Genomic DNA, 12,569 nt, shown 5'->3' on the forward strand with positions numbered 1-12,569 from the left:
GTCTCACAAGCGCTCCCTTACGGTGTTGGTCCGTCGACGACGAGGCATGAATTTGCCGATGGAGCTGGTCTTCGTTCTTGGATTGCGGCGCTATTTGGTCTTGATCACGGGGGAGAGAGGAGCTTTGCCAAAGTTCAACCGCGTCGCGGCAAGTTACGAGCTGATGGAGCGTGGAGAGGAGAAGGTGATTGCACCAGTGATACATCGGTCCACTTACATGGTTCCAAGGCAGGAGAAGGGGAATCAAACTCTATAGGTTGCCTTTTCGGGTCGAAGGTATGAAGAGTTAGGGAGCCAGGGCCAGGTTGTGGAGCATTCGCTAGTGCAGAGACGCGTGGGTGTGGATAAGATGGCGAGCGGTGGTGCTGTCACGATTTTCCAGAGAGAACCAGATGGGAGAAGGGGCATGGAGAGCGTTTTGGAGGTAACTCAGCCGTGGATGGAGCATAGCTCCCACGGTGAGGGTAGGGATGAAAGGGGGCCGTCGGTCGAGCTGAGCTCCTGCGGTGGTAAGGTTGAGCGGAGCTCTCGTGATAGTCCGGTAATGGACGTCACCGTGCGCGTGACGTCTCGGACTGATGGTTCTCGCGGACGGAGCGGGCATTTGGTGGGAGCGCAGATACCCGTGATCTGGCGGCCGGACGACGTGGACAACTCGACAGCACGCCAGTCGAAGTCTAGACGTGTCAAACGCTGGTTGCCTCGTATGCATTCTTCACGGAATTTGGGGGCGGCGCAAACACGTGGCTTGATGAGAATGGCTGAGGTTACTGAAATGGCTAAGGTTGTCGGGCCTGCTGTTGATCATGGGACTGGGCCACGTTCGTCTCGAACCATGGTGGAGATGATCCCATCAATTAATGCGAGACAGAGCCAGGATGCTAGGTCAGGCCCGATGAGAGACTTATGTGAGGACCATGAGCCGGAACTTGGGCCTTCGTTAAAGGTGTGGGTGGATCTGGTGGCTGCTAATGTGGGCCTGCACTTGGGCCAGAATCAGGGTTGTTTATTTAAAGGAGATGGTGCCCTTGATAGGACCCCCTTTTAATTTGTGAGGAGAGCTTGGAGTTACAACCGTTTACTGGGCCGCTGGGGGACCGGGATCAAGGGATCACACTGATTAGAAATGGCTCTTCTTCTATTGGGCCGGATCAGACCAAATTGGAACAAGGTGGGGAGGGCCTGGAGTTCTTAGGAACTAGGAGCCAGATGATGATGGGGGACTTGGAAGCCGAGGAGGCACCCGACATTGCCAAAGATTGGGGGTGTCCTGATGTCCTTGGGGGTTTGAGGTCAACTTGTTTTTCCTCAGGTGTTTTGTATTTTGTCTCTTTTTGGTAGGCCCGTTCCACGCTTTGTGATGTGAGGGGTTTGTTTATCTTTTGTACCTTGTTTTTCTTTAATTGAAGTGGTTTATCCACCTTTAAGAAAAAAAAAGGGATTTTTAGAGATATAAAATAGTTTAGGGATTTTTAATTTTTTTTAATTTCTTTTTAATTTTTTTTTTTTGATCAAATGACAAAGCTAGAGACTTAAGAGATGATATGAACTATTTCAGTGAGCAATAAGCATTTTGTCACCACCCTCGTCATCTCCGTCTTCGTTTTCTCTCAAAAACCCTAGCTCTGCGTTCCCTAACTTCTCCTCATTCGATTCAATGTTTCCCAATCCCACTCCTCCCTTCAATCCTACATCCACTGAAAGCCTTCCAATTTGATACAAAATCCAGGGCCAAAGCCCCAGCCAGCGGAAAGATGCGAATTTCTCTCGCTGTTTCACCTATCCAACACCCCCTTTTGAGTCCTCGCCTCCATCGATCCCATTCATTCTCTGTCTTCCATAATCCCCTGAAACTCTCCCTTTCCTCCAAATTTTCTGTCTTTTCTGCCTCTTGCTCTCCATTTCGGTGTTTCCCGGAGCCCCGAAGGTCAATAGCATCATCACAATGGCGACTCAATGTCTTTCTTTCTGGTAATTTTCAATTTGGATGTTGTCCTGAGAAAATAATTGAGAACATGTTGTGAAACTGATTAAAAATGCGTTTTTTATAGGTGAAGGAGTCGGTGGAAATGTGCAGAGAGAGAAATTGAGTTATCTGAACCTCGATGCACTGCTACCAGTTGCTGAGATACTCTGCATTGTGCCGCCTGTTATCTGTTCGATCGGTTGTCTAGTAGGGTTGATTATCCCGGGTTTATCCAAGCTTTTTCAGGTGTCACTGGGAAGTAGATTTTTTGTTTTCCAGTGTGTTCTGTTGGCAGGAGCAGTGGTGATTGGGGCTTTGATTCGGGAAAGACGGTGGAAGAGAATATGCCGGGATGATGGCTTGGGTGTTGATGTGGTTGCTAGAGTTGAGAAGGTGGAGGAGGATCTTAGGAGCTCTGCGAGGATGATTCAGGTGCTCTCAAGACAGCTTGAGAAGCTCAGTATTAGGTTTAGAGTCACAAGGAAGGCCTTGAAGGAGCCCATTTCAGAGGTATGGTGATTTTCATGTATGGAATGCTTAAATGTTTTTATTTATCTGGTACTGCATTCAATAATTTGTCTTTATATTCATTGCCTGAAATTCAATTTTCGTTTCTATGTAGAAGGTCCACACTTTAAATGGTCTTGAAATATTATTGATACTCTTTACTGAAACATCATTGCAAGGCATAGGATACCAAGTGTGACAACTTTGTTTAGCTTATGTGCATGGTTTTCAAACTTTTGGTGTAGGTTTCATACTTGGTTGCACGTTATGAGTCCTTTTTGTGTTTGTTCTTTTCTGCTTGGAATATTTAAGCAGTAACCTTTGAGGAAGTAAGAAGCTCTTCATCTGTGCTCATTAAAGTCTGAAATGGTGTAAATCAAGCTAATATAAGAATTGAACTGTCGAAACCAGATGTGAAAGAAAGACGTTGAAGGGGCATAGATGAAATCTTCATGTAAAATCCTTACACCTATGCACAAACTCTATGCAATTAATCACACACATATTTTTGTGGAAAATGCTTGATAAAGATAAATTATGGTGAATAAGCAGATTAATCACTGAGCATAGGAAACAATAGAAGGTTATATGGATCTTTCTAACTCTCAAATTTTGAGAGATTATTCATGATTGTATAAGGAATAATCCACTCGTTGTCCGAAATAACTGTCTAATTCATGCCATGAGAAAGAGGTTATGTACAATAAATAAAAGAGGAAAGGAGCAATACATCTCCAAGAAACTTTCATTTTTTGAATAGTCCTTATATTTTTCATCTTTCTAAAATGCCCCTACTTTTAAATTTTTTATTTTTAAATCCAAAACAAGAGGAAATGTCCAATTTACCCTTCATGGGGAGAGAGTTGACCACTAGTCACACTCGGTCTCATGGCGAGGTCTAGCACCTTGTCGGTGCTTAGGTCAAGCTCATTTGGCAAGGGGTGAGAGCTCGAGCCCAGCAATTGTGTTGGTTTGGGTTGACATCTCTCCCCTGGTGCAGGTGCAAGATTGAGCTAACAGGGTTCCAAGTTCACCCCCAACATCAGTGCGACGACGACCGCAATCTTGCGCGGCATTGAGGGTGACCTTCTTGCCCATGTAGGTGTTCTCTTGCGTAGCGCTGGAGGCGAGCTCTTGCCTCGTGCTAATGTGATCTCTTTGATTGTCCCCTGTGCTGGCACTAGGAGTTCTCCATCCTTTGAAGGGGGCATTTTTTGTTTTTTGTTTTTGTTTTAAAACATCGGCACCGTAGGGATTAGATAGAAAATTTTGCAAAAAAGGACTAAAAATTGGTGGAAATGTCAGAGAGGCTAATGGTTAGAATAAAAATATTTAAGGGCTTTCTAGTACTTATCCCTGAATAAAATCAAGAGGAAATGACACACAAATCATGTTCATGCCAAACCTTGAGCTAATGTTGGTCTACTCAAGCTCACAAGTGGCGTAACCATTTTCTCTGTTTTATCACTTTCCTATCTCCTTCTTTTTACTATGTAACCTATTAGATATCGAGTGCTCAATGTTTAAATGTTTGATGTATAGCTTTAAACCATACCATTTCATAGGTTTTTCTTCTTTTCAAGATACCACCATGTAAACAGGTAGTGGTATCAAGGCTTACTAAGTATATGAAGTGTTAGCCATATATGACTGGAGCTCCCTCAGTATTCTGTCCCTTTAGTTGAACATGGAGAACTCCCTCATTTTTGGTGGTTCTCATGCTGAAAATGACATCATCATTCCTGACTGCAGTAACCTAAGTTTTCTCAAGGGTTTTTGTCAGTTTGCTTGATTGTTCACCGTCATCATGGGTTTCCAACCAGTTAAATGTCCAGTAGCATGTCTTGAAGTTAAGTTCAGCTTGGGTGCAATCAATTTGATTCAAATGCATTGCAATTTATGTTCATTGATGCTTTAACTTTATGGACTTCCTTAGATTCTTAGAAGATGGATATGTTTCTATATGGCTTCTGTTGAATATAAGCTCTAGCTTCTTGTATAAATTATTATTTAAAGGTCAAATACATTGTAATCTAACAATTGATAAAATTCTGGCTACCTTTGTTAGAATATCTTGTTTGACATCTTTATTTTTGTTTGATCATTTTGGTTTGTGTCATGCTAATATCTGAAATAAAGCAAGTCCCTTACTAATTGATTTAGTTATTGCTTATCATTTAGCCTGATTCAAATGGTGTTTCATCATTATCTGAGCATGAAGTGCTCCGTCAACGCCACTTGTCTTTAATTAGATGTTGAGTCTTTCCTTCTGCAAGTGAATTATTTGATTCCAAACTATGTGAAGATAATCATAATAAAAACTGTGCACAACCACTTACAACAGACACAAAGGATTTATCTAGAAATCACTTAAACAAGGTAAATAATCTTTCATTGCAAAACTATTGACTAAATAGGGGAAATAAGACATGGCTATGGTTATGTGCCATCTTGTTTCAGTTAATATGGGTTGGGGAACCCTGTCAGAAGTTGATATTTGAAGATAGTATGCACCAATTATGTTGTGTGAGCATTTGAGTTTTGTTGTAGGGAATAACTGTAATAACAAAATTGATTTACCATGCAAACCAAAGAGAAAGGAATGCATATTTTCCAACTTGAGCAAGCAGAGGAACTAAAGCATCAATGCCTCTTCATAAGATATCCATACCTCAAAATGAGTTTGTTTTACTAACCATGGTTGGTTGGCGCAATGTATGGTCATCCTCTTTTTACATTGCCAACTATGAATGTGATTCTGCTCAGATCAATTTTTGGAAATTTATAATATTGCTTATAGATGAAAGCAACTATATTTGGTGTATGATCAATTATTATAATTTCTGTAAGTCCTGTTCGGTAGTATTAATAGCTCATGGTTGCTTTCTGAGATACTTTCATTTTCTAGTGAGTTTGCATGATTGGCATCTTAAAGAATTAGCATAGGGTATTTATCAGTTGTAGAAATGAATCCATGCTTGAGTGAGGATTGTTGCAATTTTTCTTGTATTTTCAGTAGCACTTAATCGAAGTATTTGTTAACAGACTGCAGCTTTGGCACAAAAGAACTCTGAGGCCACTCGCGTACTAGCAATGCAAGAAGATAATCTTGAGAAGGAGCTTGGGGAGATTCAGAAAGTATTGTTGGCAATGCAGGTTAGTGTTTTATGACTCCCTTTTTTTATAGGATAAGCAAGGGGGGTTAAAAAGCATTGACACTCACACTAGTTATATACTTATATGTCGCAATGTTCAATAAGTTTTTGCTGTAAGTTTTGGTAATTTCCTATACATATGTGCACATTGATTGTATAAAAGGTAAATAAGTGTTGATAAATACCCTATAGTTCTTCCAATCAGGTTTACTATTGTTGAACTTACATGCATCTTGTAATGAAATATGATACTTGGAGCCTTTGTAATTGGTACCTTGTCTGATGCATCTTGGAAATGTATATCTGTGCTTTGTATTAGTGGTAAACACAATGCAAACCTATTAGTGAAATCATATCTGCGTGCCTTGTCTGATGCTGACTGTTTAAGGTGCAGATCGTTAAGTTTCGGGTATTATTAAGAAAAAAAGGAATTTCTTTTTTAATACTAACAATCTTGGTCTTGTGAAAGTTATTTACATTCTATGTTGGATTTTCTGTTCGCATATGTCAATGACCTAGTATTCCTCTTTCCTTGTTTTAATCATGTCCATCTATCGCTGTTACAGGAACAACAGCAAAAACAACTTGAGCTGATTCTTGCTATTGGGAAGGCAGGGAAGCTATTAGAGAACAAGACAGAGACGGGCAGACGCCAAGCTTCGACAGAACTTGGTAAATCAGTTCCTGTGGAGGAAATAAAACATTTGGGAGTCCAAACGGGATTAGGAACAAGCAACGACAAAGCTTAGCCACACCGTGAACCCTGATTCTTCATCCCTATGGGAAAAGCACAAACCTCTTGTATTTATTTGACGTAAGAATCACTGAAATGCATTGGTGGGAGCTATTTTGGGGAATAAATGTGTGTGAACTTTGTAAAAATTTTTCGAGCCATTGAATGTGAGTTCTGATTAGAGATAGAGTTTGAATAATTTGAAATTTCAATTATAATCCAATGGTTATCTGTTTACAACAGATTCAAGAAGTAAATTCATCTGCATATTTGATTACATGCAGCCATAGCTTTGGTTCTTGTTCTTCCAAAAGGTATACCAACTTTCCTTTATGACATATTGTTTTAAAACTTTGCTTGGTATCTGAAGTTGATTTTCTATTGTTCATACAGGAGTACATACAACTGAAGTCCAGCCCTTATCAAAATACGGTAATACTTTTCAAGGCTTAAGATTATGATTGTGTGCTCTTATTGCTTCCCTTTTTCACTGATTTTTTATTCTCTGAGTTTGCATGAAGTTTGTTGCTGAAATTATGAATATTATATGTTTGTAGGGATTAGATGTAATCCTATTTCTCGAGTCTATTGCAATCATGAAATTTCTACTAATGTAAAATTTTGCACTAAAATTGCTGCATTAGTTTGTTGTATTTTTTGAAAGGTCTAGTGAAAGAGTTTTTGTGCAACAGATATTTAACGATTGATAGGGATGCCACAAAATGGTCGAAAATCTAGGTTTAAAACCATTAGTGGCCCTGATGTTTGGATTATAACTGTTCATTCTTGGCCTACTAGATGAATTTGATAGTTTTCACTCCTCTATCCAATGTTACAATGTGGACTATGCAAATGATATTCCCAAAGTAAAAACACCATTTTGGTTGCTCATCAAATCATATTTATTCATATTAAATTAAAGTTCATGTAATCTTAGTTGAATTACAACTACAACCAAGAATTCAGAAGAGTAGAAGATCAAATCCATCAGTAAATAGTGATTTCATAATTACATCAAAAGGACGGAAGACATTAACACAAAAACATTCATGTGGGTTTTTTTTTTGGGATTAATATTTATGCTGATTGGAAAGAACTCTATCTTTCATTATCTATCATTTATTCATTATATTGAATTTTGATTCGTCCCCTGTTTCTCAAATTGCTTGGAAGTTCGCCCCTAAGATTATTGTTCTGAAGATATCTGCAAATTGTAAGAAATATTAGGGTTTGTTTGTGTTGAAGTAGAAAAATTAGACAGAAAAAAAAAAGAGATCCAAAAACAAAATTTGTTTTCTTGTCTTTGGTTGAATGAAGAAATTATAAGCAAAGTGATTGGAGGGTTTTTGGGCTTGTATGCCCTGCAAAAATGGAAAATTGCTATTGAAGCCATCTAAAAATTATAGTTATTTATATACCCCTTTGTCTAGAAGTCAATAAAAGAATTTGTAAATAGACTAAAAATACCTTTCTTCTTCTTCTTCTTTTAAGTAGCATTTTAAGTTGAATTTTAACCATTAGGAGAAGTGTTTCGTTTGAGGATATATATATATATATATATAACCAAATACAATATTTAGAAGGGTATATTAACAATTATGCACTTCTAGAGTGGCATGTGAATAATTTTCTTATGAAAGGAGAAAAGAAGGCTGATAACTTTTTCACTAAATTGAAAAATTAAATAAACTTGAACTAAATTGTATTCTTAGTTACCTGATATGTTAGAGCAGAATACCAGAAAATGTTCATATTTAAAGCTTTTAGTGAAAAAAATATATTGCTCTCAAAGTTTCTAAAAACTTATATTACAGCAATTGATGAAAATTATTTTTTTCAATTAATTTTAATTCATTCTATTTTTATTTTACTTTTTTTTTTTCCACAATCTAGTGATGAGAAGCACTTACAATTCTTGAAGCTTTTCGAGCTTTTCTAGTGATGTAGGGATTGATCCATTGAATTGGTTGTTCTCCAAATGCCTTGCAGTTTTGCAAACCAAATCATTCAATGAATTAAAAAACAAAAAGTATAATAATTAAAGAATATAATTAAGAAGATGAGATCTTTCAGAGCTTACAAAGAAACTAAATGTTTCAGATAACTCATGTCTGGAATGTTTCCATGTAGTTTATTGCCTCCAAGCCAACTGCAATATATTATTTGTAATTTTTATCAATATACATCAAAGAATTAGATGCTAATTAGTACAAACTTCATTAGTTTATTAGGGTTTATAGTTTCGAATTAGGATTTTATAAGGTTTAGGCTTTAACAATTAAAGATATACTTCATTAGTTAACCAGCTTTTATGTTTGAGCTTTTCGGCATGAAAATAAACTTCATTAGCTAACTAAATGTTAGGGTTTATGCACTTGGTTTAGTTAACAATTAAAAATAAACTAGGGTTCAATTTTTCATGTTTAGGGTTAGGGTTTAGAATTTTGCTCTAGGTTTTATGTTTTACAGTAAGTGTTTATGTAAGTTTATCTATAATCAATTCTAGTTAACAAAATAAGTTTATCACTGATGAGTAAACTGATTATATTATGTTTCTAGTTAAGTAACTTACATTCTTTTTACTGCAGTTAACTTGCCTATGCTCTGTGGCAGTGTTCCAACAAGTCCGAAATTTGTCAGATTACTGCAAGATAAATAAACAAATAATTTGAGCTTCTTCATTTGCTTGAAATTAGACGGAGTTTTCTTTTTTTTGAACTTACATTGATACAACTCTTGCAAACTTCCCTTCAGAGCACGATACTCCTGTCCATGAACTTTCTTTCGGCATGCATGGATCTCCGCTCCAATCTATCGGTACATTCTTTAATCTTCTCGCAAGATCCTCCATCACATTTACTGTTAAAAAAGAAGTATGAAATTCGAAGTTTTGAATACATTCACTTTAACATTTCATCATTTGTTTCCATTAAATGTGAGTTTAAACTGAAACATTTATAACTTCACCATCTCTTGTATGTGTTCTTCTGCCAAGAGGAACAATCTGAAGGATTTCTGCAGCATTGATCACCGGACCGACTGGGGAATTCTCATCGGGTATCAATGTTATTGTTACCTGCCCTGAAAGTGGCTGATGAGCACTATAAACCATAATACCGGCGGTTGAGACATTGAGCTTAGTGTACAAGTTCTCGCCATTTATTTTAATGTCAAAGATCCTCCAACTAAACGGGCTCGGAGTTCGGTTGTCTTGAAAGTAAAGAGTAATGTAGTAGTTTCCATTCTGCAGGTTCGCCGGAGGCCATTTGAGAATGAGTTTCTTTCCTCTGCTGGTTGTTAGGCCTCTTCGGAACACTGTCTCTGGCGGGTTGTTCCAAAAGTCCGATGAACTCACATGTGTATGACTCTCAACAACTGGATTCTCATCGGCGAAGGATTGCCAGTATCGGTTGAATGGATCGTCTGGATGTCTAGTTACAAGAACAACAATTTAATTAGTTTCATGGAATGTGTTTAAAGGAATAACTTTTCATGTTATACCTGAGAATAGCTCCATCCGAAAGACCAAATCGATGGCGAGAAGTCGTGGCAAGTGCATAGTTCTTGAAATCAGTTTCATTATACATAGATTCATTCAAATACTCGAATTCGAGAGTAGAAATAAAAGGATTCCCCACAGTGAATTCATTCCTCGCTAGACAAACACACATTTTTTTCCTCAATGCAACAGTTATAATCTCATAGTAAGTACTAAGACCCTTTGCATAATTCTCACTAGTGTTCACTACACTCCATTTAGTTTCTCCGACGATTTGATCAAAGACCGGTGGCTCATTTCCGGCGTCAAAACCACCGTAATAGTAACTTGTTCTGATCAGATACTTGCCACCTTTGATCACAGGTATTGTATAGCAATATTTTCGAACCGATTTTTCGGGAAAGTACCTTAAAGATGACAATGTAGGTAATATGCCTAGAGTGTCAAGGTTGTGTGTTTTTCCTAGTTTGGTCAGGCCATGTTCTGTGATCCATTTGATGCCTTCTATTGTGGTTTCCTTTTGTGAACCACAGTTTATGTGATGACCTAAAAAAAATATAAGTGTATAAGGTTTTTAGGGTTTGATTAGTTTAAATACAAACAAATTTCTTTTCTATAGATGAAATTGGTTTTTTTTTTTTTGGCAATTTGTGAAAAAAATATTTGCTTATATACCTCAACAAATCATACTATTATTTGCTCATATATACTTAGACTAAAATTTTTGTAAACATAGTAGTCACCAGTTTTTCAGGGGTATGTGAGAAATTTTCCTTTTTTTTTTATTTATTTTTTTAACAAATAATAGTATTAAACTTTTTTTTTTTTCTGAATGAATAAATAACATTCCACTCAATAAGTTGTTCAACACAATATATTCATAGAAAGATAATTAATTTTTATTTTATTTAGTTTTTAAGAAGATTTTCTGATTACATTTTAAATTGAAATAAAAGCTCAAACTTCCATATTGGCTTTAGATTGACAACTACAATAATATGTTTTTAATTAACTTATTAACCATATCCATTTATTCACTTGATATACATAAATCATAAGACGAGACTTGTCTAGGAAATATATTTTCTCATAATATTTTTCTTCCTTGATATCATATATGTTTAAAATTTTTAATTAAAAAATAGTTAAAATTAGAAGAAAAAAATGTGACTTCGGAATTGTTTGAAGTGATTTTATTTAACAAACTCTAATAACTTAAAATAAATAAATAAATATTTATGAGAAAATTCAAATAAAATTGAATAAAACATACCTTCATTAGAATGAGATGTAACATGGAGAGGAAAGGCAATGCATAGCAACAATAAAAGGAAAATAGAGAGCCTCATCACCGCACAAGTAATAAAACAAGGCCAAGCAACAAGACGTATACACGAACCAATAATTAGATAAACATTTCTTTGACTGCACTGATCATATAATAAATGATTACATATTAACTCATTTTCATATATGTGTGTGTGTGTGTATATATGAGTAGGAGATGGATGCTTTTCTTGAGAAGCAATGAAGATGTGGGGGACCAAGATTCCTTTCTTGCTTCTTTTTCCACATTCTATGTAATGTGTTGCAGTGTTATCAAAACTGAACAGGACTAGTTTTACTAGTTGAATCAGTGTTAAAACCGGTCCAATTCTCTAATTGGATCCGAATTACAATTGAACCAATAAAAACTGGGTAAATCGATAGTTTTTTAAATAAATCATTTTTTAAAATGAGAATATCATATTAAGTTAAATTATTGAAAATATTTAAATTGAATAGAAAGACACAGTGGTTGAACTAATAATCTGATGACCCGACACTTTGACTGGTTCAATATTCGATCTGGTTCTGGTAACCATGACATGTTGAGAGATGCTTCAATGTGCAAACTGGCCGTGCCACCGATCGGCCTGCACAACTTGACAAGAAATGGGCCCAATATGGCACTAGAGTATCATTAGTGCTAACAACGACATGGACCCAGACCAGGTTGAGGTTTCATGACCTGCTTATTATATCACCTAGGGATGGCAATAATCCCCAAATCTGACCCGAGTTTAACAGGGAAAACTTGGTTTGACCGGGGTTCGGGTCGGGTTTGGGTAAAATCCGACTAGTATAAAGCAGTTGCAGGTGCAGTATGAGAATCCTGATACCTAGCCCGACTCAAACCCGACCAGAAATTTAATTAATAAATTAAATATACCCAATTATATATATTCAATTTTTTAATGAAGTCACAAACCACATCCATATGATTGCCTCGTGATCAGCCTACATCTCTAATCAATTAATTCATCCCTAAGCCGGTCTGCCGACTCTGCTTCCCCCTCTTTCTATCAACAGTCCTCCTCCTCCATTAGGACCATTCTTGCTGTCTCTCGCGTCGTCATCTGATCATGCACATTTCTCTCTAGCACATCATCCGATCTGCTGGTTTCTTCGTAAAGGACTAATGTGCATGCTTTGTTTGCTATTATTGTTGGTTGGTTTGAACCCTAGCGGAAGATGTAATTAGCAACTTCAATCATCTTTTTTCGCTTAGTTTTAATCCAATTTTTTCTTCCACTACAAGAAGATGTTGAATTAAAAACCATAATTTAGCAACGGACTTGTTCTGTTACTAATTAGTAACTGATTAATAACGGATTACTCATCCGTTTCGATTTTATAAATTGAAATTATGTATGTTTCAAAATTTGA

At 36.7% G+C, this 12,569-nt stretch overlaps 2 protein-coding genes across 4 annotated transcripts; one reads left to right on the plus strand and one right to left on the minus strand.

Annotated features, from left to right (window-relative positions):
- Nucleotides 1-1,546: 1,546 nt before the first annotated feature.
- LOC120282270 lies at nucleotides 1,547-9,438 on the plus strand. Of its 3 annotated transcripts, XR_005542920.1 has the most exons (8): nucleotides 1,547-1,971; nucleotides 2,052-2,476; nucleotides 5,519-5,629; nucleotides 6,195-6,528; nucleotides 6,605-6,675; nucleotides 6,755-6,793; nucleotides 9,116-9,178; nucleotides 9,357-9,438. XR_005542920.1 is itself a non-coding variant. In XM_039289042.1 (4 exons), exons 1-4 carry the CDS (start codon nucleotides 1,755-1,757, stop codon nucleotides 6,375-6,377), a joined length of 936 nt encoding a protein of 311 aa, XP_039144976.1. In that variant the 5' UTR covers nucleotides 1,547-1,754; the 3' UTR covers nucleotides 6,378-6,567. The 3 variants fall into 3 exon arrangements, 1 of the variants encoding a protein (XP_039144976.1); XR_005542919.1 differs by lacking the exons at nucleotides 9,116-9,178; nucleotides 9,357-9,438 and adding an exon at nucleotides 8,950-9,074; XM_039289042.1 differs by lacking the exons at nucleotides 6,605-6,675; nucleotides 6,755-6,793; nucleotides 9,116-9,178; nucleotides 9,357-9,438 and having other exon boundaries at nucleotides 6,195-6,567.
- Nucleotides 7,429-11,304, minus strand: LOC120282269 (probable LRR receptor-like serine/threonine-protein kinase At1g67720). Its single transcript, XM_039289041.1, has 8 exons — nucleotides 11,134-11,304; nucleotides 9,863-10,406; nucleotides 9,329-9,792; nucleotides 9,085-9,220; nucleotides 8,934-9,005; nucleotides 8,442-8,510; nucleotides 8,272-8,343; nucleotides 7,429-7,565 (listed from the first exon to the last, which is right to left on the minus strand). Exons 1-8 carry the CDS (start codon nucleotides 11,207-11,209, stop codon nucleotides 7,481-7,483), a joined length of 1,518 nt encoding a protein of 505 aa, XP_039144975.1. The 5' UTR covers nucleotides 11,210-11,304; the 3' UTR covers nucleotides 7,429-7,480.
- Between the last annotated feature and the right edge of the window lie 1,265 nt (nucleotides 11,305-12,569).

This window comes from Dioscorea cayenensis, chromosome 18, assembly GCF_009730915.1.
Source record: "Dioscorea cayenensis subsp. rotundata cultivar TDr96_F1 chromosome 18, TDr96_F1_v2_PseudoChromosome.rev07_lg8_w22 25.fasta, whole genome shotgun sequence".
NCBI classification, from domain to species: Eukaryota; Viridiplantae; Streptophyta; class Magnoliopsida; order Dioscoreales; family Dioscoreaceae; genus Dioscorea; species Dioscorea cayenensis.